The sequence below is a fragment of the Anabrus simplex genome, chromosome 1 (assembly GCF_040414725.1).
Source record: "Anabrus simplex isolate iqAnaSimp1 chromosome 1, ASM4041472v1, whole genome shotgun sequence".
In the NCBI taxonomy this organism is placed as follows: domain Eukaryota; kingdom Metazoa; phylum Arthropoda; class Insecta; order Orthoptera; family Tettigoniidae; genus Anabrus; species Anabrus simplex.
The window spans coordinates 959,246,125-959,272,476 of record NC_090265.1 but is presented as its reverse complement, the minus strand read 5'-3'; the positions used below and the strand labels follow the sequence as shown (position 1 = coordinate 959,272,476).

The 26,352-nt window shown below is 39.7% G+C and overlaps 1 protein-coding gene across 3 annotated transcripts in view; it reads left to right on the top strand.

The window, feature by feature from the left end:
- The window catches only part of LOC136857805 (uncharacterized), a 240,432-nt gene that overhangs the window by 175,487 nt on the left and 38,593 nt on the right, over nucleotides 1-26,352 (top strand). For all 3 annotated transcript variants that reach the window (XM_067136747.2, XM_067136748.2, XM_067136746.2), the window contains one exon: nucleotides 12,052-12,180. In XM_067136747.2, coding sequence (XP_066992848.2) covers nucleotides 12,052-12,180 — 129 coding nt within the window. The remainder of the gene's footprint in view (nucleotides 1-12,051; nucleotides 12,181-26,352) is intronic.

Below are 26,352 nucleotides of genomic sequence, written 5' to 3'. Positions count from 1 at the left end.
TTCAGGGTGCACTCCATAGCATGTAGATGCTACGGTTACTACTGAATTATCCACCCAACGGCAAACCTGAACACCTTCCTCCAAGCTCTTTAGGTAATCATATGTACCCCGCTTTTCCTTCTTCATGGTAGCGGAAGATTTCAGATTACAATCCTTAGGAATGCGATTTTCTCGAAGTGTGCCTGTAGCACCATATCCCCGTGCACCAAGATGTGTTAGCAATCCCATTCCAGTGAAGAGATTGTCGAAGTATAATTTGAAGGGCAAATTTTTCAGGTCTGGTCGAAGATTATCCAGCATTGTTACAAGGGGGGCTGCGCACTTCCCAAATTCTGCTTCATACTGGGCATTAGCTTTAGGATTTTTTCCTTGGTATACTTCAAAATCTACAAGATATCCATGACGAGTGTTTAGACACCATACCTTGAAACCAAAACGAATGGGTTTTCCTCTTATAAATTGTTTGCAGGAATGCCTCCCGAAATATGGCACCATACACTCATCATATGACAAGTGCTCCTCAGCTCGAAAGTTTTCCATGAAACGGGCACGTAGAAGGTCAATCAGAGGTGTCAGCTTCCACATTTTGTCGTTGAAATTTGGTTTCGTGTTATCAGCACAGTGAATGAAACGGCAAATTTCAAGAAACCTGTTTCGCCGCATAGCACTTGCCACCACAGAATGGTGTACATCACACGCGTCCTCCCAATATGATCTCTTCGATGGAACGGTATTGTATCCAGATAAAATCAAAATTGCAATGAAAACTTTCATTTCTTGCCTAGTAATATTGGGGGAAGGACAGTTCAAAAAGCTGGCATATTTGTTAGATTCAGAAACTAAGTGATCAAAAATGTCATCTGTAAAAATTGACTCGAACAGTTCAACGCACGATTTTTCTCGAAGTTCGGTGAAGTCACTGTTGGGGAATATTCCTGAACGTGCGATAAGGTTTCGCTTTTCCCATTTTGCAGGAATTCGATGTACCTTTCTGGGTCTTACTTGTACCAACTCAGCTTGATCCACTTCAACAGGCACCTCTTGAAAGTCTTGATAGTCAGTTGGAGTTTCACGGGTCACTAATTCTGCGTTCGCTAGAAGCTGGCTACCAGGTAAATTGTCAGCGAAGCCACCTCCATCTTCATTCCCGCTGTCTTCGTCCGACAAAACTGCAGCGTCTGGAGGCTCGATGAATACATTTTCTACGTCGGAAATTTCATCATTTTCCAACAAGTCGAGTACTTCCTGTAGTGAAATTCCCCTAGAAAAATGTACGAACCCATAAATGTGAAGCACGTGAAAAGACAGGACGAATAACTGCATAAGAGATACATTTAAAGAAGAAAACCGCAGTGAAGTGTCAATTTTATGTGAAAATTTTACTCTGTGTGATTAAAAATGGTTTAATTTAACCATATAATTATTAGCCAACACTATTATGCATTGCTAGGTTGATAATGAAGAATGAAATGAACGGAAAGTAACATCAGAAATATAACAATTATAGGCTGAGTTGTGCCGGTCAGAAAGACAGCACTTCCGCCCAGCGTGCCAGATAAGTACCACCAAGTTTCTACTTCAAATGAAAGGACACCAATCATCGCCAAGACATGCCTAAGCTAATCCCCATACAAATAAGCACCTTAGAGAAAAATCTTGCGCAATAGGGTCCATATATATAACTATAGAAGGAAACACGAATTACTTACTTCAAACGTGCAGCCATAACTGGCACTCGTGAAAACAAGTCTTTCTTTTATGAAGCTATACCACACAAATGACCACAATATACTAAAACCAAGCCACGTAAGATGTTAGGCGGGACTTCTATGAGCACGACAATACCGTAGTAAACAATACAGTGCGCGCGGTTTCAATAATAAGAGTCCAAAAAGACTGTGCAGTTTGCCGTGCCATATATGGCACGCTGGGCGGATTCAGGTTAAGTATGATCTGTGCAAAACGATAAATAAAAATGTAAACAGACTCTGGAATAGGTTTAAAGCAATTGTTGAGGAATGTGAAAACAGGTTTGTACCTTTAAAGGTGGTAAGGAATGGTAAAGATCCACTATATTATAACAGAGACGTAAAGAGACTAAGAAGGAGGTGCAGGTTGGAAAGAAATAGAGTTAGAAATGTCTGTGGAAGTAAGGAGAAATTGAAGAACTTACTAGGAAATTGAATCTAGCAAAGAAGTTAGCTAAGAATAACATGATGGTAAGCATAATTGGCAGTCATATAAATTGTAGTGAAAAATGGGAGAGTATGTATAGGTACTTTAAGGTAGAAACAGGTTCCAAGTAGGACATTCCAGAAATCATTAATGAACAAGGGGAGTGTGTATGCGAGGATCTTCAAAAGGCAGAAATATTCAGTCAGCACTATGTAAAGATTGTTGGTTACAAGGATAATGTCCAGATAGAGGAGGTGACTAATGCTAAAGAAGTATTAAAATTTACCTATGACAACAATGACATTTACAGTAAGCTACAAAAGTTGAAACTAGAAAAGCAGCTGGAATTTATAAGGTTTCTGGGGATACTCTAAGGACAATGCATTGAGATATAGTACCATATCTGAAGTACTTATTTGAATATAATAGAATAGAATAGAATAGATTTATTTATCACCTACAGGATGTCCTAATTACAGATGATGTAATAGATAATAAAATAAGAAATTAAATTTAAAAAATTGAATTAAATATTTAAATAAAATTAAAAATAAATTAAATAATATACATACAAATATACATATATACAAATAGATATAAATCTTCACATGTTTTCTACAGATTATTTACATAATTTACAAAATTATCACATTCCATCCTTGAGAAGAACTTTACGAATTACAGTGGAAGGGTGGTGGAAAATGTCGAGTGACCCTTCCTGCTGATTTATTGTCCTAAGGGTTTGCATGAGCCAAGAATTTTCATGCGCAACCATCCTACATTTGGGCAGGTGGAATGTACATTTCTGCCTTGTTTGTCTGCTTGGAACATGAAGTGGGATCGACCCCAGTATAGCCGGACAGTCCACTTCACTCTTCAAGCATTTCATCACTAACATTGCCTTTGCACATTTTCGGCGCATTGCCAGCGTATTCATTCCAAGAATGTTTACAAATTCTTCATACCTGCTTGAAGAGAGTGGCATGCCCGGAATACGAAACTAACCCACTTCATTAACCTTATCTGTACTCTCTCGAGATGGTGTATGTGGCCTTTCTGATACGGGAGCCACACCTCACAACCATACTAGAGACAGGGCCTTACCAGGGAACAGAACAGAGTTTTGACACATGAAATATTACTGAAATCTTTACAATTCCTTTTGATAAACCCTAGGAGTCTGAAAGATTTCTTTATAATACCATCGATGTGCTTCTCTCAAAGGATAAGCCATTCCTGTTGCTAAGAATTACACCTAGATCGTTAAACTCCTCCACAGGTTTTAAACTTTCTCCACTGATTTTATATCTGTAAATTACAGGTGTTAATTTCCGACTAAATGACATGACCACTCGCATATCGTCCCTACTCTGGCAAATTAGCGAATCTGCAAATTGTCAAAAGGTTAGAGGAGCTGAAAGAAGTTGTAATTACTCATGTCAAATCAATTTTTATATTTAATGATTGGTTTCATGTGTTAGGCATAAAGAACAAGTTGCAGATGTGAGACTTTGTCAGAGGGTAGACAATATTTAACCAATAAAATCTACACCAAAACATCAGAAGTACAGATTCCCTAGTTTGTCACTTTCGCTAGTTTGCCAGAGTGGGGACGATATTTGCTTCAGATCCTTTTGTAGATAATCACCATCACTGTCTTCTTCTATGACTTTGTATAGTTTCAAGTCATCAGCGTACAAGAGACATTCACTGCTCTGAATGACTGTAGTAATATCATTTAAGAACAAAACAAATAGAAGAGGTCCTAACAGTGATCCCTGTGGGACGCCAGAACGAGGTTCATAGGGGTTAGAGATTACACCCTCGGACTTGACATAACATATTCGTTTTGGCAGCCATGATTTTGATTATTACACTGCCAGCTCTGTGTTATACCTTATGTTTTTAACCTCTGGCAACACAATTACGTGTTTTTTCTAACTCAGCCATGATGAACACTCATATATTTTCACTCTTGTTTTTATGTTTGAACATTCTGATCGACTGACTGGTAACAAGATATCCTAATGATTTTAATTATTTCACTACCAGCTCTGTATTGTACTTTCTGTGCTTATCCTGTGTCTCAACACGATAGTGTTTTTTTTTTTTTCCCCCTTAGTCATGTGTAACATTCTATGTTTTTTCACACTAGTTTTAAGCCTATTTTCATTTTTTAAATATAAATGTTGATTCTTAGGGTGCCATATATGTTAAGGACACTAGGTTTAGGGCCCTGACCTAACTTTAGGCTGATTTATTTTCGGCTGATGATGCTTACGACTGTTAAGCGAAATATGTCCCACCTTACAACACCTGTTGTAATGTTTATTTCCTAAATACAAGGAAAGATAAGTATTGGAAAGGTGGTGTTAACTATTATTCTTGTTTTAATGTTCATAAGTGGTTTGTTCCGAGCTGTCATTGGAGAGATGGCGTGGAATGACATCAGTAGACGAATAAGTTTGAGTGGTGTCCTTAAAAGTAGGAAAGATCACAATATGAAGATAAAGTTGGCATTCAAGAGGACAAATTGGGGCAAATATTTGTTTATAAGAAGGGGAATTAGGGATTGGAATAACTTTGCACGGGAGATGTTCAATAAATTTCCAATATCTTTGCAATCATTTAAGAATTGGCCAGGAAAACAACAGATAGGAAATCTGCCACCTGGGTGATTGCCTTAAACATAAATCAGTAGTGATTGGTGATTGATTCCCTTCCAAACTTTCTCTTCCTGTGATACATAATTTACTACTTTGATTTATTGAACCCTTGAATTTAGAAATGTTCTTATCCAGCATATAACCCTTATGTCCAGTCCTATTCCCTCCAGTTTCTTTAATAATATTCCATGTTCCACTCTGTCAAATGCCTTGGAAAATTCAATGGCTGCGGAATCTAACTGGCCTGCAGAATCCCACTGATCTGATATGTCCTGCTGAAATCCCACCAGTTGTGCCTCACAAGAAAATTTCTTTCTAAATCCATACTGGCTCCCCATGAACCAATTTTTATCTTCGCATACCCCTCTAATATATTTTGCTACTAAACTCTCCAGTATTTTACAAACTATACTGTTCAGGCTGACAGGTCGGTATTCTTAGGTTTCCTTTATTACCCTTTACTTTATAAATTGGTATTATTATAGATTCCTTCCATTCTTTTGGTATTCCACTATTATTTATGGCATAGTCGAAGATAAATTTTAAATACAGCACTCTGTACCACCCCATTGTCTTTAATACCTCCCCAGTAATTTGAACACTCCCTGCTGCTTTTCCTTGCTGAAGCAGTTGAATTTCTCTGAAAATATCCTCACTTGTGAATGAGAAGCTTCTTGTTTCCTTATGTGTCTCCCCTTCTCTATCTTCTGTTTCGGTTTCCAACACCTTACAATCTTCTACTGAATCTATGAATTCCCTACTAAATAGATTTGCCTTCTCATTATCTCTTAAAAACTGTTCACCCCCTAATGGAAATTCTAAGTTCCCATGGGGGGAATTAGATATTTTTTCACCAATAGAGCGTATCAAAAATCAGATCAAAAATTAGATGTATGGCTCTTCAGGTATTTGCTCTATTAACCAGCGTTTCGTCTTAGGTCTGACACTAGACTCATCCGAGTGGGATATGTCAGACCCTACCCACTGACGCTGGGGTGTATGCAGGTGAACTTATCAGAATTTCCATTCGGAATTGCTAGGCGGGCATTAATTCCATTGTGGAGTTTTATCTCCCGTATGCAGTTATCAGACTGTGCCGCTTATAATGGGCTTCTGATAAGTTCACCTGCATACACCCCAGTGTCAGTGGGTAGGGTCTGACACATCCCACTCCGATGAGTCTAGTGTCAGACCTAAGACGAAACGCTGGTTAATAGAGCAAACGCCTGAAAAGCCATATTTAATTTTTGATTTGATGTTCATCCCCTTCTCCCACCATTTTGGGAATTTGGATTCCTTTTTCCATTTGATTTCTAATATATGAATACAGCTTTCCATTTCCCTTTATGGCAATTTCCCTTATTAGCTGTTTTCTAGTTTCTCTATTCTCCCTACCCTCTTCATTTTCCTGTTTACAATTCTACATTTTTTTTTAAATTTCCTTATTTCCTTTGTATAATAAACAGGTTCTGAGGTCATTTTCCCTTCCTAACAGGTACAAATCTCTTCTCTCCTTCCCAAATAATTCCTTTAAAGTTTGCCCAAAGTGTATCCACATTACTTCCTTCACTTACCCAACAACTGAATTGGATGGAGTTACACATCAATAGACTAAGCGCCATTTGACGAAAATTTAGAATTTAGCACTATCTTGTAGAGAAAATTTTGAACTACTTATAATAAATTCCCTACTGTCTTACAAGTGGGCATTAGTTGTCATTAAACTGAATACCTAAGCGACATATCGGGAATCATTTAAACTGTAAATTGCATCAGTAGACTATGCAACATTCCATTTTGCATCATTAGACCAAGTGCCTCGTTCCTCACATTGCGTCGTGGATGACAGCGAGGGAGCCCATGTTTTCGATAGTGCTGAGTTATTGACGTGGTGATACATTGAGTGGGTTATCAATTGGCGAAGTTCAGCGATGTATCAAGTGATTTCGAAAGTAAGGAGAAGGACAGTGCTACTAATGCAGCTTGCTAAAATGGTTACGTCAGAGAATCATTCCCTAGAAGAACATTCTAAGGTTAGTATCAAAATGAGATTGTTGTACGGTAGTTTGCAATGTAACTAATATTTTTGTATTGATATATTTATTTGAGGAAGCTATGAAGGCTTCACTTTAACAGAGCGTTAACATGTTATGCTAGGTAATATGCACCAAATCAGTGAATTCGAGATCAGAATAATAAATGCAGTGACTTTGCAGATATTTAGCGTGCCCTCAAAATTCATCAGCGTTTATACACTACAGAGGACTACGTAAACATAATGAGAAACTGCAGGCGGAACTTGAAAAACTGATCGTGAATCGGGAAACAGATGTCCATGGTTGCAAGATAAACTGGCAAAACTAAAAGAAATCCAGTTCCTGGAATCACAGCTGTTCACTATGTATGTTAAAACTATGTTTGATGGTGAATATATGGAAGTAAATCTAAATACATCAAGATTGGGACGACCACAGGAGTCTAGAGTTCCCTTTAATCAGGCATTAATACCTTTGTGGCCAAATGGAAAACCTACCTCTGAAGTCAAACTTGGAGACCTTAAGTCGCTGATGCACCTAATACTTGCAGATGCCAAACAATTTTACCAGGAACTTCAAGGAGATTCTGACATCGTGGACGGCATAGATGGATTCAATGGAGATCCTGATTTCGAGATTGAATGAACTGACAGTAACAATCTGATTACTTGTCCAGTGTTTTATATGAATTTATGGGAGCAAATATTTTAAATAACATTTTCTGTTCCTATTCTGTTCGACTGAGATAAGTAATTAAAATTATATACTTTATTTCAGAATCGCTTTATTTTCCTTGGAATAAGGTAATCATAACCACATATACCGGCCTTCATATCCTTTACCTAGTTTAAGGGACTGGCATTCTGATGATGATGGTGATTATGGTGATGACGATGCTTGTTTAAAGGGGCCTAACATCTTTGTCAACGGCCCCTAATGGTATGAGAGATTGCTATTCTACTTAGCAACTAATGTGTGTCTGAAGCAGAACAAAACTTGAAAATGTCTTGAAAATATCATGTCAGTACTGTTCTCTCAGAATATAATAGGCCTATCGTGAAGGAAAATCCGTAGAGAAATACGCATTGCATTGTATAGACTACAATGGCTCACTTCTTACCATTTGTATTTGACTCAGATCAGTTGAAATTCGTCAAAGCAATAAGTGTTTATAGCAGTGACTTTAGGAATAGCTCCCCTTCTAGAGTTTCGCCATCTAAAACTTGAATAATGTGCCGGAGTTGTAACGCGGCTCATGATGGTTTGAGCACTTGGCACAGTGGGAGATTCAGGTTTTAATCACGACTGGGGTCACATATTTTTTGAAGTCTAACTCAGTAGATACTCAACAGTAAGGGATTATTGGTGTAGCATTGTGATGCATTATTCGCAAGTGAGAAATACCTTAAATTGCATCAGTAGACTACGCACCATATTTTTAAGAAAATCAATGAACTGTGGGTATAAAAATGTTGAAATTTTGTGAGAGGTACAATCTCTTATCCTACAACACCGGGAATACCATGTTTAACAAAATTATGTTTGCTTGAATTTACACATAACCGTAAAGTTAAACCCGAATATCTCGAAACCAACTTTTGGCGCTTGGTCTAATGATGCATAATGGCATCCAATTGTGATTTAAGGTAAGTCCCAAATTCTTCAACTTTAGTTTTTCTGTACATTTTCTTATCTTGTGCAACTCTTATTAAGCTCTTTTGGCACCAGTCCTCTATCCATTACTACAGCCTTATGGTCACCTATCCCTTCAATTACCTCAGTACTATCAACAATTTCCCATGGTTTAACCAAGAATACATCTAGTAAGTTATTGAGACGAGTTGGTGCTTGTACCACTTGTGTAAATCCACCCTCCCAAATTAACTTATTTGCCAGTTTCTGTTCATGGGCTTCACTTGCAGCTCCATTCCATTCAACTTCGGGCAAGTTTAGATCTCCCTCAATTATTACCATATCATATCATTAGTCCAGCCCGTGGACCGTTATTCACACAGACGCGTAACGACTGTCGTTTGTTTTCTCGCTCGCGGCCGCCTTGGAAAGGATGTTCTGCACCAGTGCTCAGTGCTGCCAACCTCTGTACTTAGGAACTATGCTTCAAATTGTATACGTTTAGGAGAGGATCTAGGCAAGACGATTGGTCTGGACGGTTAGGATTCTTGCCGTGGACAAGGCCATTGGTCTGGACGGTTAGGATTCTTGCCGTGGACAAAACCATTCGTCTGGGCGGTTAGGAGCCGCGAAGCGGCGTTAGGCCCCTAGTTTCGTATACGGTTAGGATAGGATCTAGGCAAGACCATTGGTCTGGATGGTTAGGATTCTTGCCGTGGACAAGACCATTGGTCTGGACGGTTAGGATTCTTGCCGTGGACAAAACCATTCGTCTGGGCGGTTAGAAGCCGGCCCCTAGTTTCGTATACGGTTAGGATAGGATCAAGGCAAGATCATTGGTCTGGACGGTTAGGATTCTTGCCGTGGATAAGACCATTGGTCTGGACGGTTAGGATTCTTGCCGTGGACAAAACCATTGGTCTGGGCGGTTAGAAGCGGCGTTAGGCCCCTAGTTTTGTATACGGTTAGGATAGGATCTAGGCAAGACCATTGGTCTGGATGGTTAGGATTCTTGCTGTGGACAAGACCATTGGTCTGGACGGTTAGGATTCTTGCCGTGGACAAGACCATTGGTCTGGGCGGTTAGAAGCCGCGAAGCGGCGTTAGGCCCCTAGTTTCGTATACGGTTAGGATAGGATCTAGGCAAGACCATTGGTCTGGATGGTTAGGATTCTTGCTGTGGACAAGACCATTGGTCTGGACGGTTAGGATTCTTGCCGTGGACAAGACCATTGGTCTGGGCAGTTAGAAGCGGCGTTAGGCCCCTAGTTTCATATACGGTTAGGATAGGATCAAGGCAAGACCATTGGTCTGGACTGTTAGGATTCTTGCCGTGGTTAAGACCATTGGTCTGGACGGTTAGGATTCTTACCGTGGACAAGACCATTGGTCTGGGCGGTTAGAAGCCGTGAAGCGGCGTTGGGCCCCTAGTTTCGTATACGACTTGCGCTTTTATTGTGCTGCGGTTGATAACGGATTATCATCAACATACTTGACGGGAAGGAGATCACGTGCCACTTTACATTGGCCAATAAGAATACAAGTACCTACTTCAGAAATGAGCATGGCGTGTAATAATCTTTATTAGGTTATAAAAGTAAATATACTTCTTGGGGCGGGATGGTGGGTTCCTGGACATCGCAAAGAACACACCTCTCCTCTGAGACGCTCTCCAAGTAAGATTTCACTAATTCCACTCACTTGTAACATTAAAAATTCGATTCCATCAGTGTACTGAATTTTAATTGCTTATTTACTACACTTTGACAGTTTACGAGGAGAAATCTCAGACCCCCTTCCTCCCTTTCCAATAATTTACTATGATCAAGATCCTGTTGACCCTCTGCCATACTGGAATTTTCTTTTATCCAAATGATCATCAAGAGATTTAAACTATGTTCCTTTACTGTTTTACTTATGGGCTGGAACTCTATGAGGCATTTCCTTGAGTTGCTAATTGATAAATATTTACCTACATCCTTGGATGTTTTTACCTTTTTTTTCCCAAAACAGTGTTACCTATGGGGTTATCTCTAAATTTGATCACCCATTGATCTAGCAATGTTGGTTTTCCCCCTTTCTGATTATTATTCTTTCAAATTCTCAGCGGCATATTCAAATTCTCAATCGACTTTTCTAACCTGTCACACACCTGTTTTTCCCATGCTTGTTCATGTGAAGACCATGCCTTGTAAAATGATGCATAGATAACCTCTCACTTTCAAAATTAATTGCTTTTCTTTCCCTGTTTACAATTTCAGATGCATTAACTAATCCTATCATATGTTTCTTAGCTCTCTCAATAACAGGATTTAAGTTAGGCATATCATGTCTATGTAGTATAGCATGCAAAATTACATTGGTAATTACATTTTCATTTAGGCCTACATCATTTGTTTCCCCCATTATCACTAGCACATCTTCTCTCCTAAGTTTTCTGTCTTACTTTCAATGTTTTTCACAATTTCCCTTAAAGGTGCATTCAGTTTAATAATACTTTGCACTTCGTTACCTGGGCCTAATCTGGAATGAAGATTTCCATTACATTTCCATCCGTGACTGTCGCAGATCTTCTGGGTTGTATTCCTCGCTCCAGTTGGCGGCTCCTTCAGTACGTTGTTTTCCATCGTTTTGTTGTTGTCGTCGTCGTCATCGCTGTTGTCTTCTTATTCTTATTCTCCTTCTTCTCCTCCTCCTCCTCCTCCTCCTCTAGAATGAAGTGTTCAGTATTTGTTTCACTAAGCACACCGATTCTGTCCAAAAGTTTAACTGGATTTGAGTCCACTGTAGCTAAAGTCGTAGGCCTAAATTCGGTCTCCCTACAAAGTTCACTAACCTGTTGTGTAAGATCGTTCTTTACCTTCAGTCTAACTATTTCCATTTGTGCAGCATTTAAGTCTTTAAGTCCTCTTCCATTACTTTGATTATCGCTGCTTTATTTACACACTGTACACTTGCCATCTGTAGCATCCAACATGTCGTCTGATACCTCGTCCACACAATGTTTACAAATCCATGCGTTACTATTTACACTATCATTATCTACTGAAATGCATTCCAAATGATACCATCTAGAACAAACTCTACACTGTACACCATTTCTCGGACATTTTTTGTTCAAACCACACTTATTTCCACTCATTTTACAAAAAAAAAAAAAAATGAAGGACCAACACACTCCCGTGTACACACTTCCGCCGCCATTTTATCATATTGTGCATCTTATCATACATTGAATGTTCTATAATACTTCTCACTTGATCCCATTCTAAACTAGAAATAGTGTTTGGTATTGTAAGATCTAAGTCGTATAGGTTGTGATTTAATAGGAAGAAATTTAAATAAATTTCTAATCCACATCTGGTTGATCTCGATCTGAAAATATGTACTATACTCAAAGGGTACAGTGTAGCAGGTAGCCAGAAATTCAGCATTGCCTAAGACTACATTAACTGCAGTGTTAGGAGTGTTTAGACTTAAGAGTCTCTTACTTTTAAAATTAAATCTGAGAATATTCTTTTATAAAGACCTTTCTCTTTCAGAGGGATACACCAGCATCAGTGTGAGAGAACCACTCGCCAATATCAAAGCCCAAACCAAAGCAAACAGTCAACGAAGCCGAGCTCAAGAGTTGGTTGATTCTCACTATGCTACTGTATCAGATGATTCAGGTTTGTCTTTTTTAATTTATGTGAAGTTTAGACACTGTTCAGTACTAATAAATGGCTTTTTGAACAGTTCTGTGCAACAGGTAACACAAGTTAATTATGATGCACATTCAGAAAGTAAGTCTAGAATAGTTGTATAGTATCACACCTAAATTATTCAATCATTTATCTGCATTTCGGACTGTTGCCCAGCTGGTAGTTTTACTATCAATTGTTTACGTAGTCTTTTCTTAAATGATGCCTAAGAACTTGGAAATTTATTGAATACTGGTTGATGTACCCATTCTTCGCTTCAGAATTCTACATTGTGTACCATAGAAACGCAATGGGGAAGACACCAAACGTCTTTTCTTATGTGAAGACTGGGTTAGGGAATTTTCATTGTAATGGTAGGCCCTCTTGCCTACCATTAATCACAATCAGGTTGGGAAGTTTTCATTATAATGGCAGACACTCACTCTCCACCTACCTTTTTACATCCTCAGAAAGGCTGTCTTAGTGGTTTTCCCAGCTGAAATCAACATAGGTCATTACAATGACGCCAGTACAAATGTTGCGATTAAACGTAAAGCTGTCATATGAAATAATCAAATGAAAAACCACACATTTTCTTACTTTTAACGAACAACATTGCACTGCCGATCTAACAGTCCAAAGTTCCAGAGCTGGAATGACCAGGCCGCAGACAGCTGTGAGCACTCCTTGATTTCAAGCAGGGGGGGAACAATGTAGAGTCCCAGGACAAAAACAATAACCTTTTACTCATCTGTTTAATAGGAGTACCCGATGAGTCAGAAAAACCTCAACTCACTACACTGCTGGGAGGGAAAAAAAATCTATCTCCCCCTCTTTGCTGCTAATTTGGAATAAAATAAATGTAGAATTTAATAAAAGTGAAGAGGAAGAAGCTTTTTTTTGAAACGGCTCTTTCCATGGGTGAGTTTTGAGTTATTTAGTGAATTGTGGTAATAATTTGGAATAGGCCGAAATTGTAATTCTAGGCCAGGTAATAAGTGTGCCTCTACTAAAACGTTTTCATTCCATCCCTGAAGGGGGCAGTGGGCCTCCTAGATGGCAACGCCGTTTCTGAGGCCAGGAGATTTGTGTCAGAGGAGGAGATGTGTGGAAAGGGTGAGAGGCCTCTGCCATTATTCCATTAAGTGTGCACACTGATCATTCCAATTAGCGCATCAGAGTACTGATCGAACAGCTGGAATACTATGATGAATCAGTGTGTTACGTAACAGCAGTATCAGAAAATGTATGAACCAGAGGAATGGCATGCTAAAGAAGAAAGTTATCTAACTCCCCAGCTATTTCCCGCCAGTATCCAGGCAGGCTGTTATACTTGATATGCAGCAGTAATCCCATCTATCAGAGATGAGTGACAGTATAAGAGACAAAGAATTTCACAAAAAACAGTGGTCAGTGCAATGTTATTGTTGATCAATTTTATGAGCTTTCGATATTGTAGGCCTTCACATTTAATTTTCTTCTGACTCTGAAATACCACCCTTATCATAGTCGGTATGGTAATACTGAATAAAGCATAAATTTTCTGAAATTATATTCTCTATGACTCTTGTTATGCAGTACTTTTTGATAGGACCAATAACATAGGTATTTAAAAATTACATTTTAGGCCCCTTCCCCTAAACTACCATTTCATCCAGGATGAATAAAACTGTTTATAGCTTAGACGTTAGTTTCTTATTCACCGACTCTATATAACGATTTTCATAAAATCTGTTTACCCATTTTCTCATGGCTCAGCATTGATGTGGACTTGGCAACAAAACTACAAATTCATTAATATCTCTGTTATAATAGCCGATACGGTAAAAATGTGTAAGACCTACATGATTGTAAATTTAATTCTATATAACTTTCGTTATGTAGTATTTATCGAGAAGCCTCCATGGCTCAGGCAGCAGTGTGTCAGCCTCTCACCGTTGGGTTCTTTGGTTCCAATCCCGGTCACTCCATGTGAAATTTGTGCTGGACAAAGCAGAGGCGGGACAGATTTTTCTACGGGTACTCCAGTTTTCCCTGTCATATTTCATTCCAGCAACATTCTCCACTATCATTTCATTTCATCTGTCAGCAAATGATGTGGGTAGATTTGGCAGTTGGAGGAATGAGAATTAGAATTGTCTACGTGTATTCACCATGTGCGGGTGCAGATGAGGATGTTGACAAGTTTTATGAAGCATTGAGTGACATCATGGTCAGGGTCATCAGCAAGGACAGAATAGTGCTAATGGGCGATTTCAATGTGAGAGTTGGAAATAGAACTAAAGGATATGTAAGGGTGATTGGTAAATGTGGGGAAGATATCGAAGCTAATGGGAATGGGAAGCGTTTGCTGGACATCTGTGCTAGTATGGGTTTAGCAGTTACGAATCCATTCTTCAAGCATAAGGCTATTCACCGCTACACATGGGAGGCTAGGGGTACCAGATCCATAATAGACTATATCTTAACTGACTTTGAATTCAGGAAATCTGTTAGGAATGTACGAGTTTTCCGGGGATTTTTCGATGATACAGATCACTATCTGATCTGTAGTGAACTAAATATCTCTAGGCCTAGGGTAGAGAAAGTGAAATCTGTCTGCAAACGAATCAGGGTAGGAAATCTCCAGGACGAGGAAATTAGACAGAAGTACATGGATATGATTAGTGAGAAGTTTCAAATAAGCAGGTTCAGGATATAGAAAGTGAATGGGTGGCATACAGGGATGCTGTAGTAGAAACAGCAAGGGAATGCCTAGGAACAACTGTGTGTAAAGATGGGAAAAAGGCGAACATCTTGGTGGAATGAAGTGAGAGCAGCTTGTAAACGTAAAAGAAGGCTTATCAGAAATGGCTCCAAACAAGGGTCGAGGCAGACAGGGATTTGTACGTAGATGAAAGAAACAGAGTGAAACAAATAATTGTTGAATCCAAAAAGAAGTTGTGGGAAGATTTTGGTAATAACCTGGAAAGGCTAGGTCAGGCAGCAGGAAAACCTTTCTAGACAGTAATAAAGAATCTTAGGAAGGGAGGGAAAAAGGAAAGGAGCATTGTTTTGAGTAATTCAGGTGAACTCATAATAGATCCCAGGGGATCACTGGAGAGATGGAGGGAATATTTTGAACATCCTCTCAATGTAAAAGGAAATCATCCTGGTGGTGTTGCGAACAGCCAAGCTCATGGGGAGGAGGAAAATGATGTTGGTGAAATTACGCTTGAAGAAGTGGAAAGGATGGTAAATAAACTCCATTGTCATAAAGCAGCAGGAATAGATGAAATTAGACCTGAAATGGTGAAGTATAGTGGGAAGGCAGGGATGAAATGGCTTCATAGAGTAGTAAAATTAACATGAGTGTTGGTAAGGTACCTTCTGATTGGACAAAAGCAGTAATTGCACCTATCTATAAGCAAGGGAACAGGAAGGATTGCAACAACTATCGAGGTATCTCATTGATTAGTATACCAGGCAAAGTATTCACTGGCATCTTGGTGCGATCAGTCGTTAAGAGGAAGTTGGATGAAAACCAGTGTGGTTTCAGACCACAGAGAAGATGTCAGGATCAGATTTTCAGTATGCGCCACGTAATTAAAAAATGCTACGAGAAGAATAGGCAGTTGTGTTTATGTATCGTAGATCTAGAGAAAGCATATGACAGGGTACCGAGGGAAAAGATGTTCGCTATACTGGGGGACTATGGAATTAAAGGTAGATTATTAAAATCAAAGGCATTTATGTTGACAATTGGGCTTCAGTGAGAATTGATGGTAGAATGAGCTCTTGGTTCAGGGTATTTACAGGGGTAAGACAAGGCTGCAATCTTTCATCTTTGCTGTTCGTAGTTTACATGGATCATCTGCTGAAAGATACAAAATGGCAGGGAGGGATTCAGTTAGGTGGAAATGTACTAAGCAGTCTGGCCTATGTTGACAACTTGGTCTTAATGGCAGATTGTGCCGAAAGCCTGCAGTCTAATATCTTGGAACTTGAAAAGAGGTGCAATGAGTATGGTATGAAAATTAGCCTCTCGAAGAGTAAATTGATGTCAGTAGGTAAGAAATTCAACAGAATTGAATGTCAGATTGGTGATACAAAGCTAGAACAGGTCAGTAATTTCAAGTATTTGGGTTGTGTGTTCTCCCAGGATGGTAATATAGTAAGTGAGATTGAATCAAGGTGTCGTATAGCTAATGCAGTAAGCTTGCAGTTGTGATCAACAGTATTCTGTAAGAAGGAAGTCAGTTCCCAGACGAAACTATCTTTACATCAGTCTGTTTTCAGACCAACTTTTCTTTACGGGAGCGAAAGCTCGGTGGACTCAGGATATCTTATTCATAAGTTAGAAATAACAGACATGAAAGTAGCCAGAATGATTGCTGGTACAAACAGGTGGAAACAATGGCAGGAGGGTACTCAGAATGAGAAGATAGGCTAATTTAAGATTGAACTCGATGGATGAAGTTGTATGCATAAACCGGCTTCGGTGGTGGGGTCATGTGAGGCGAATGGAGGAGGATAGGTTACCTAGGGGAATAATGGACTCCGTTATGGAGGGTAAGAGAACTAGAGGTAGACCAAGACGACGATGGTTAGACTCAGTTTCTAACGCTTTAAAGATAAGAGGTATAGAACTAAATGAGGCCACAACACTAGCTGCAAATCGAGGATTGTGGCGACGTTTAGTAAATTCACAGAGGCTTGCAGACTGAACGCTGAAAGGCATAACAATGTATAATGATAATGTATGTATGTATGTATGTATGTATGTATGTATGTATGTATGTATGTACGTATGTATGTATGTCAGTCATTAATCATTCCCCCAGAGGTGTGTGACAGGCTTTGGCAGCCAGCACAATTCCTTTTCTTGCTGCAAGATGGGGGCTTCATTCATTCCATCTCTGACCCAGTCGCTGACTGGAAAACAGGCTGTAGGTTTTCATTTTCATGTAGTATTTATCGATAGGACCACTAGTAACATAAATATTTGAGAATTAAAATATTAGGCCTTCCCCTGTACTACCATTTCACTCAACGTGAATAACATTATATAGCCTAGATTGTAGTGGCTCATTCCCTGACTTCACATACTGATTTTTATTAAATTCTCTTCAGCCGTTTTCTCATGATGCATGTACATACATACATACATACATACAGACAGACAGACAGACAGACAGACAGACAGACAGACAGACAGAAATTCCAGTAAAGTAAAAAGGGGATTTCCTTGTTACTGTGGACACGACTGATACAAAAAATACCATTCTTTTTAAATTCTGAGCAATGTTCAGACAAAACTCTTATCTTTTTATATAGATTTCCCCTGATAAATTTTTTAATTCCCTAATTCCTCATCATACAAATGAATATTTGCCAGCCGCCTGGTGGCCATGATCATTAACACATGAAGTCTGTAAGGTCTGACATGATGGATCAAGTCCCGTTGGTCGAAAAAAATCATCATCAGATGAATCACTAAATTGCTTGCCAAAAGCCTGGATTAAATTCCAAATCTCTCTGCAGTGCTCATACGGAGCGAGTTCATATGATGCTGTTGATGGTGATTTGTCCATTGGATGGGGGCGTAAAGCCTTGAGTAGACCCCTTGGGGCTATTCAACAGGAGTAGGCTATTTTCCGGCACCGGGTTTCACGTTCCCCCTATTCTCATAATATATCACGTCGTTCATTTCATCTCATTGACTCCCCTGGCCGGTCATGTAAACTCCCTACAAAGATTCATCTCGCTTCATACCCGAACCAACAGTGAAATGGAACAAGGGTTGGACGTACATTAATTTCTACCAGATATCGACATTTTCATTTCCCCTTCCAACCAGGTCGCAGTGTTAATGGTACTTCTCCACTTTTGCCTCTCCTTCCACTACTCCTATTCAGTTCTTGATAGAGACTGTCCATCTTTCTATCTTAGCCTCCAACACTTGTTTTGGTATCCTTCCCTCCTCCATCGTCATAACATGTCCAAACCATTTCAATTTATTCTTCTCCATCCTATCACTCAGTTTTTCTACCCCCTCTCTCTCTCTCTCTCTCTCTCTCTCTCTCTTAGCATCTCTGAAAAAGTACTTAGTGGGACTTAAAGCATATAACATTATTATTTTCCTCCATTTACATCCATTTTCAACTCTTGTTTGAATATCTACCAACATTTCCCCCCCCCCTCATGTACCACCTTTTTACCCCCCCCCCCCTCTCTCTCTCTCTCTCTCTCTCTCTCTCTCTGATGCGTACGTTCATATAGAGGTATAGTAGGAACTTCTCTACAATCTGGTAGAATGCATTTCCCATTTGTACCCTTCTGCTGATCTTATCCAACCTTGCATCTTGCAGTATTTCACTTCCCAAATATTTGAAGCATTCAACAACATCAAGGATATGTCCCTAATACTAATGATTCATTTTCCTTCTCTTTCTCCTCGGGTTATGCTCTTCTCCTCAATGATTTTCAAACCATATTTTTCAATATTGTCATATAAAGCCTCTAGTTGTGTCTGCAGTTCTGTATTATTGACTCCCCAGAGCACTGTGTCTTCTGTGGTTTCCCATTTTCACACCCAGTGCAATGTAAATCAAATTCTAAAAATTAAAAAAAAAAGCACTATATCATCAGCAAACAACAATATTTTCATATACCCTCTGTATATGTGTTGCCTTTGTTTTCTTTACAATTTCATCCATAACCATTATAAATATATGTGGAGACAATACACTTCCCTATCTTAGTCCAGTTTGGTTTCTAAACCACACTGTTCTCCCCACTGGAGTCCGGACACAACTGGAACAGTTTTTGTACATTGCTTCCACTAATTCCATTGATTGCTTTCAACATCTTTTTCTTCCTAAGGTTTCCCACTTCTTTTCTCTATAAACATTATCATGTGCTTTCACTAGATCAAGGAATATCATCACCAGATCTTTTCCATACTTCCACTGTTTTTCCATCTCATGGTAAATATAGGATCTATCATTGACCTGCCCTGTCAAAAGCCATACTGCTTTTCTTGTAAATTTCTTTCCACCATTTTCTCATTCTCCTTTCTATTATTCTCTCCAGTATTTAGGCTGCTTGTGACAACAGTGTAATTACTTGATAATTGTCACATTGCCTTTCTTAAATACTGGTATTATTACTCCTTTACACCAATCATCAGGTACTTGCCTTTTCCTCCATACATTAGCAGCCCATATAACCAATGTAGACCAGTTGGTCCTGCAGCCTTTAGCATTTCCACACATCTTTCATCCATCCCTGATGCCTTTCCTGTTTTCATTTTTTTAACAACCATTTCCACCTCTGCCATTGCAGTATCACTCTCCATTTCTGGATCATCCTCATTACTTCTCACATTCAGGAGTTTATCAGAGTTATCTTTCCACCTATTCTTTATCTCCTCTGAGTCGGTTATTACATTTCCACTCTATTCCTTTACTTGTTTTGCGTAGATTTGTTCTTTTCTCTTATATTTTATCAATCAGTACAACATCCTTTTTCCTCCATTGCCAGGCTGAGTGGCTCAGACGGTTAAGGCGCTGGCCTTCTGGCCCCAACTTGGCAGGTTCGATCCTGGCTCAGTCTGGTGGTATTTGAAGGTGCTCAAATACGTCAGCCTCGTGTCGGTAGATATACTGGCATGTAAAAGAACTCCTGCAGGACAAAATTCTGGCACCTCGGCATCTCCGAAAAAGTACTTAGTGGGACTTTAAGCATATAACATTATTATTTTCCTCCATTTACATCCATTTTCAACTCTTGTCTGAATATCTACCAACATTTTTTTTTCCCCCTCATTTACCACCTTTTTACACTTTTTTTAATTTTCTGATAATTCATCTTACTTCCTTCTTTCCTATTTCTATTCCGTTCTTGCCATGCTTTTTTTTTTCCTTTGTTTAACAACCTCCTTTACCTTTCCATTCCACCAGTGGTCTCCTTTTCCTTCACTCTCTCTCCGAAGTTCTGCCACAGATCTCCTCTACACAGCTTACAATTGTGTTTTTAAATTTGTTTCATTCTTTTTCTACACTCTCCATTTCTGATATATAGATGTGATGTTTTAATTCCTCCTGAAATTTCTCCTGAGTTCCTTTATTTTTTTCTTCTGTCTTGTTTCTTTTACTCTCACAATTTGACCTATTTTCAATTTTGCTACCCCTATTCTGTGAACTCCATCAAACGCCTCACCTGGTAGTGCTGTTACATCCATTAACTGTGTACGATTTACTTTCTCAACAAAAACCAAAAAACATCAATATTTTGTTTTTGTCCTTTTTTCACCCCAGCTATATCTAGTGATCTTTCTACTATTCTTCTTTTTAAACCAAGTGTTACCCACAATCATTCCATTTCTCTCACAAAAATCCAACTTATCTCCCTCGCTGTTTCTTTTCCATATCAATAATGCGCCTTTCCTGTGTCCAGGCGGGTCACGAAGACTCAGGGTTGATTGCCTTTCAAAGTTTCCTTTTTAACATGGATCCATGAAAGTTGTGAAAGCTTTCTATCTGACGGATAAGTCATCTGCCGCAAACACTAATGGATGTCTCCATCATACCATTTATCAATTATATCGAGAGATAATTCCTAATCTACCTTGAATTAAGAAATAAATATCCACACATATAATGCTTACGCTAGAGTATAAATATAAATACCAATATATATATAAAAGTTATTTATTTATTTATTTATTTATTTATTTATTTATTTATTTATTTATTTATTTATTTATTTATTTATTTATTTATTTATTTATTTATTTATTTATTTATTTATTTATTTATTTATTTATTTAATTCGCTGGGGTCATCAAGGACCACGTTAAGTCTTGTTGCATTTGACACTGAACTTGGCCTTCTTTAGAGCCCAAATTTCCCTCATTCTTTGTGAGTGGGCCTGCTTACGCTCCTCTGTCCAAGGGGCACCGTGTCTTCTCTTCGGTTGCTCGTCTCGGTTTAGCCCGTTCGTCAATATTTTCTTGCGGAAGAGATCTCTGTTAAGGGCGTCTTCAGCTGAAATGTGTAGCATTTCCAGGTCTTCTTTGGTATTTCTAAACCAGGGAATTGTGGTTTTGGGGTTTGAATCAAAAAAGTGAAAGATTTCTTTAGTTAACTTTCTTCCGTCCATTCTTCTCAGATGACCGTAAAATCGTGCCCGTATTTTTCTGATTGTGTCGGTAATGTTCTCTATTTTGCTGTAGACTTCCTTGTTGGATCTCTTTTGATGGATTCCATTTCTGTACTTTGATCCCAAGATTCCTCTCACAATGTTGCGTTCTCTTTTCTCCAGTTCTTCAAGGAGTCCTTTGTTGGCATTTAGAGACAGGGTTTCGGCTGCATATAGAACTACTGGCTTCAGAACTGTTTCATAGTGACGTATCTTGGTGTTTTGGGAAAGGCATTTTTTGTTGTAGATTGTGCGGGATGTTTGGTAGGCTATTTCCAGTTTGCGTACTCGCTCCTGAAGTGCTTCTTTGTCCAGTCAATTTTTCATGATGATCTCACCCAGGTATTTGAATTTGTCTACTCGGGTGATGTCCCCGTATTTTGTATGGAGTTTTGGTAGAGCCACTTTGATGTTAGTCATTAATTCTGTTTTCTTAAACGATATCTGCAAACCAATTTGTTCGGCAATTTCCTTTAAAATTTCAACTTGAGCTCTAGCAGTTTCTATGTTGTTTTTGAGAACAGCAATATCATCGGCAAATGCTAAGCAGTCTGTTGCGATCCCCTTGGTTTTGGTTCCTATTCTCAATGGACTGTAGTTGGTTTCCTGTAATCTCACCCGCCAGGTTCTGATGATCTTTTCAAGAACACAGTTGAAGGGTATCGGGGATAGCCCATCACCTTGTCGGACTCCTGTTTTGATGTCAAAGGAATGCAAGAGACATCCGTGGAACTTCACTTTGGATTTTGTATTGGTCAGGGTGGCCCTAATTAATGCCAGCAGTTTCAAATCAACTCCAAATTCATTTAAGATGTTTAGCAGGACTTCCCAGTCAATGGAGTCGTACGCTTTCTTAAAGTCCACAAAGACAGACACATACTGCTTGGACCTTAGTGTACAATATCTGATGATCGTTTTGAGATTTTGGATCTGTTCAGCTGTTGAGCGACCTTTTCTGAACCCTCCTTGGTATTCACCTATTTGATGTTCGACTTGTGCTTCCAAACGCTCCAGGATGGCAAGTGATAGAATTTTGTGAGTCACGGGTACCAAAGATATTCCTCTGTAGTTGTTGATGTTCTTCATGCTGCCTTTTTTGTGTAATGGATGGATCAAAGCTATTTTCCAATCTTCGGGTAGGGTCTCCTTGTTCCAAATTTCTTCTATTTGCTTTTGCAAGATATCAAGTGATTCCTCTGGGGCATATTTCCATAGTTCTGCTACTACTGAGTCTTCCCCCGGCGCTTTGTTATTTTTGAAACGGGCAATGTGGCGTTTGATTTCATCTCTGTCGGGTGGTCTGGAATCTGGGTACCTGAGTAAGGTTTCCTTGGTCTCATTGGCGCTTTGCGGTTTAGAGCAATTAAGTAAATTCTTGAAGTAATCTGCCGGAATACTGCAATTTTCTTCATTTGACGTCACCAGTGTGCCGTCCTTTCGCTCAAAGCATAGAGATGGTGGTTTATAGCCAGTGAGTTTGCGTTTGAAGGCTCTGTAGTACTCTCTGCTTTCATTCTTCCTAAAGTTTTGTTCTATCTTTTCAATGAGAGATTTTTCGTATTTACGTTTCTCAGTTCTGAACACCCTAGCTGCTTGGGCACGTTGGGTTTTGTAGGTTTCCCAATCATTTTCTGATTTCGTAGAGTAGTACTGTTTCCACGCATTGATTCTTTCTTGGAGGACTGATTCGCAGGTACCATTCCACCAGGCATGCTTTTTGCTTCTCTTGATTTCTGCAATGTCTTTGGCGGCCTCAACAAGGAGACTTTTGGCGTTGTTAAAGTCAGTCATTTGGTCTAGCCTTCTGCTGGAATTCCTCGACCCTTTGCCAAAGTTTATCATTGTCGAAGCGTGTGATCTGTTTGGTTGTCTTCCTTGTGTTTGCGGGAATTGGTTTGAATTTGATAAGAGACATATAATGATCTGAGGCCACATTGATGCCTTTCTTTACCTTGACATTCATAATCTAGGGGCTGTTTCTCCTGGAGATTGCAACATGATCAATTTGGAACTCTCCGAGAGCTTGGACGGGAGAACGCCAAGTCATTTGCTTTCTGGGTAGATGGCGAAAGTGGGTCGACATTACCTGCAGGTTGTGATTTTCGCAAATGGACACCAGTCTTTTCCCGTTGGGATTGGTTCTTTTGTGAGCAGGGTAATTTCCTATAACTTTCTTGTACTTCTGTTCATGACCTAGTTGGGCATTGAAGTCACCCAAAAGCAGCTTGACATGGTATTTGGGGATTTTGTTTAATTTTTCATCCAGTAGGTCCCAGAAATTATCAACTTCATCTGGATCAGACTTGTTCTTATCGTTTGTAGGAGCATGTGCGTTAACTAGGGCGTAGGTTTTGTTCGCGCATTTAATTGTGAGTATAGACAATCTGTCATTCACAGGTTCGAAATTTGCAACCGATTTAAGGATCTTGGTTCTAACAGCAAACGCGGTTCCAAGCATCAGAGCTCCATTGAGGATTCCTCTTTGTGCTTTGCTCTTGAAAAACCGGTAGCCTTCGGATTCAAAAATCTCTTCATCTGGGTACCTTGTTTTCTGTAGGGCCATTACGGATATCTGATTTTCGTGAAGAACTTTGGTGAGGGTTTTCAGCTTGCCAGTTTGTGTAAGTGAATTTATGTTGAAAGTTGCTAGAAAGGTGTTAGATTTTGGCCAGAGTTTTTGACTCTTCGGGGTACACCGAGACGCTCCAACTCGTCTCTTGCATGATGTCGAGTCTCCCCCAGAATCCGAACGAGACTCGTGCGCCGTGGCGTTCACGACGAGGGATTTATCCGAAGATTTACCCCCTGGGGTATGTTTCTTGAAATGTTGTGCCATCATGTTTTTTGGCTTGACTTTGCTTTGGACGGGTACCCATCCTTTTACAACTAGGGTTGTTAGCCCTAGAGGTTGCCTCAAGATGTTTTCTGGCTTCTGGTCATTTACCAGTCTTCGCCGTAACCCTGGCAAGGGACCAGTTTTTTTTTCACGGTGGTATTTTATTTCCCTACTACCCTCTGACTCTGCTGGCGGCAGAGCCAGCGAGCTTCGCCAATTCCAATGGGACGCGCCCGTTGGAGGTAACCGGTAAATCCCCACTCAGGTTTGTTTGTTTGTTTGTTTGTTTGTTTGTTTATTTATTTATTTATTTATTTATTTATTTATTTATTTATTTATTTATTTATTTATTTATTTATTTATTTATTTGATACAGCCTACGGAGGGTCATTTTACACTAATAATAATAAGTTTAAATACATATAAAAGATAACAAAGGTATAAACTGTTGTAAACAAGATAAGGTTTACAAGAACACAACTTATTTATTTGCTTCACACAGAATTCTACAGTATGTACAGGAATAAAACATAAAATTGTCTTGAAGCAAAGTAGATGATTAATCTTGAGAGAGTTTCTGTTTCTATACACTATGTACACTCTGAATGTATTTATACTCACAGCTATCTTGAAAAGATAGTTCTTGGGGAAGATATAGTTCATGATAGTTGAAAACTATCATTTGCACTAGCATAGATTAGCTAAGAGAGTTCCTTCTAACTTGAAGTGTCTGAGTTCATAAGCTTGTACTAAATGAAAGCTATGTTCACAATTAGAGAATGTAACGTGTGTGTCGGAGCTTGAGTGAGCTTGGGGATGTGCGGCATACAACATCGGGGCTCGACATGGATGAAGGAGCGGGAAAGTGGAGTAGTGACCTGAGGTGAAACCTCATACTACCAGAATTCCGTCCACCTGGTCGAGACACATTTTTAAGAGGAGTAGCCTCCGTGTTCGACGTTCAGTGTATTCTGGATCAGGACACTGGGGAGAATCCTCATGAGTGACAGACAGGAAGCTTCTTATATACTGCACACGACGTAACAGACACGCGCACTGTAGACTGCGCGTCGAATCTCGAATGATCCACGCTTGCGTGCGTGCGGCTGGCTGGCGCTGAGCGAAGAGAGCGGAGGACATACAACACCCTCCCCTCCTAAATACGCCGATGCGGCGTGAAGCGGCGGCGGCGCTGGCGGCAGCTACGATGCTGGGCAGGAGCTTCTGACGTCTCTGTTGTATTGTCCGGAGCTGTGACTGGGCGGAGTGGCGCTGCATCGTCCTGAAAGGAACCCATGGTTATTAAATGGTCTAAAGCTCGTTCAGCAATAGATTTATCTGGCTTAACAAGAGAATCAATAGCCGGATATGGACGGTAGCGCAGGCGTATCTGGTCCTGGTGCGGCAAATGCGTTTCTCAGCAGTCTGAATCTCGTAGAGACGATGGCCCAAAGATCTGCGGATGACACCAGGTAACCAGAGCGGGTTTGACTTGAATGTCCTTATGTAGACCTTGTCGTTGACGGTGAACTTTGTTGGCGAGGTCTTAGGCTGGGCCGGAAGAGGCTGCAACAGAGAAAGTAAAGTTCTGTGAGGTCGTCCATGGAGCTTTTGTGCGGGAGTGACATTATCAGCGCCGGGCAGAGTTCTGTAGTTGCTTAAGAGTTGTAACAATGCTTGGTCTTTAGTTAAGCCTGAAGAGACAGCTTTTTTCATACTTTTCTTAAAAATTTGTACAAAGCGTTCAGCTTCACCATTAGATTGAGGGTGTAAAGGCGGTGCTAGGATATGGCGAATGCCATTATATGTACAGAAGTTCTTAAAAGCAGTAGCTGTAAATTGCGGTCCATTGTCAGAAATTAGGACTTGAGGTAAGCCTTCAGTTGTAAATATTTTCTGAAGAGCACGAATGGTAGCTTCTGTAGTAGTAGTCGAATGCATATCCACTACATAGGGAAAGTTCGATAGAGAATCTATGACGATGAGCCACATGGAATTGAGGAAAGGACCTGCGAAATCGATGTGAACTAGTTTCCATGGAGAAGTAGCAGGAGGCCATGAAGCTAGATCTGATTAATTTGACATTGGTCACAATGGCGGATGAGCTTTTCGATGGCGGCATCAATACCAGGCCAGTAGCA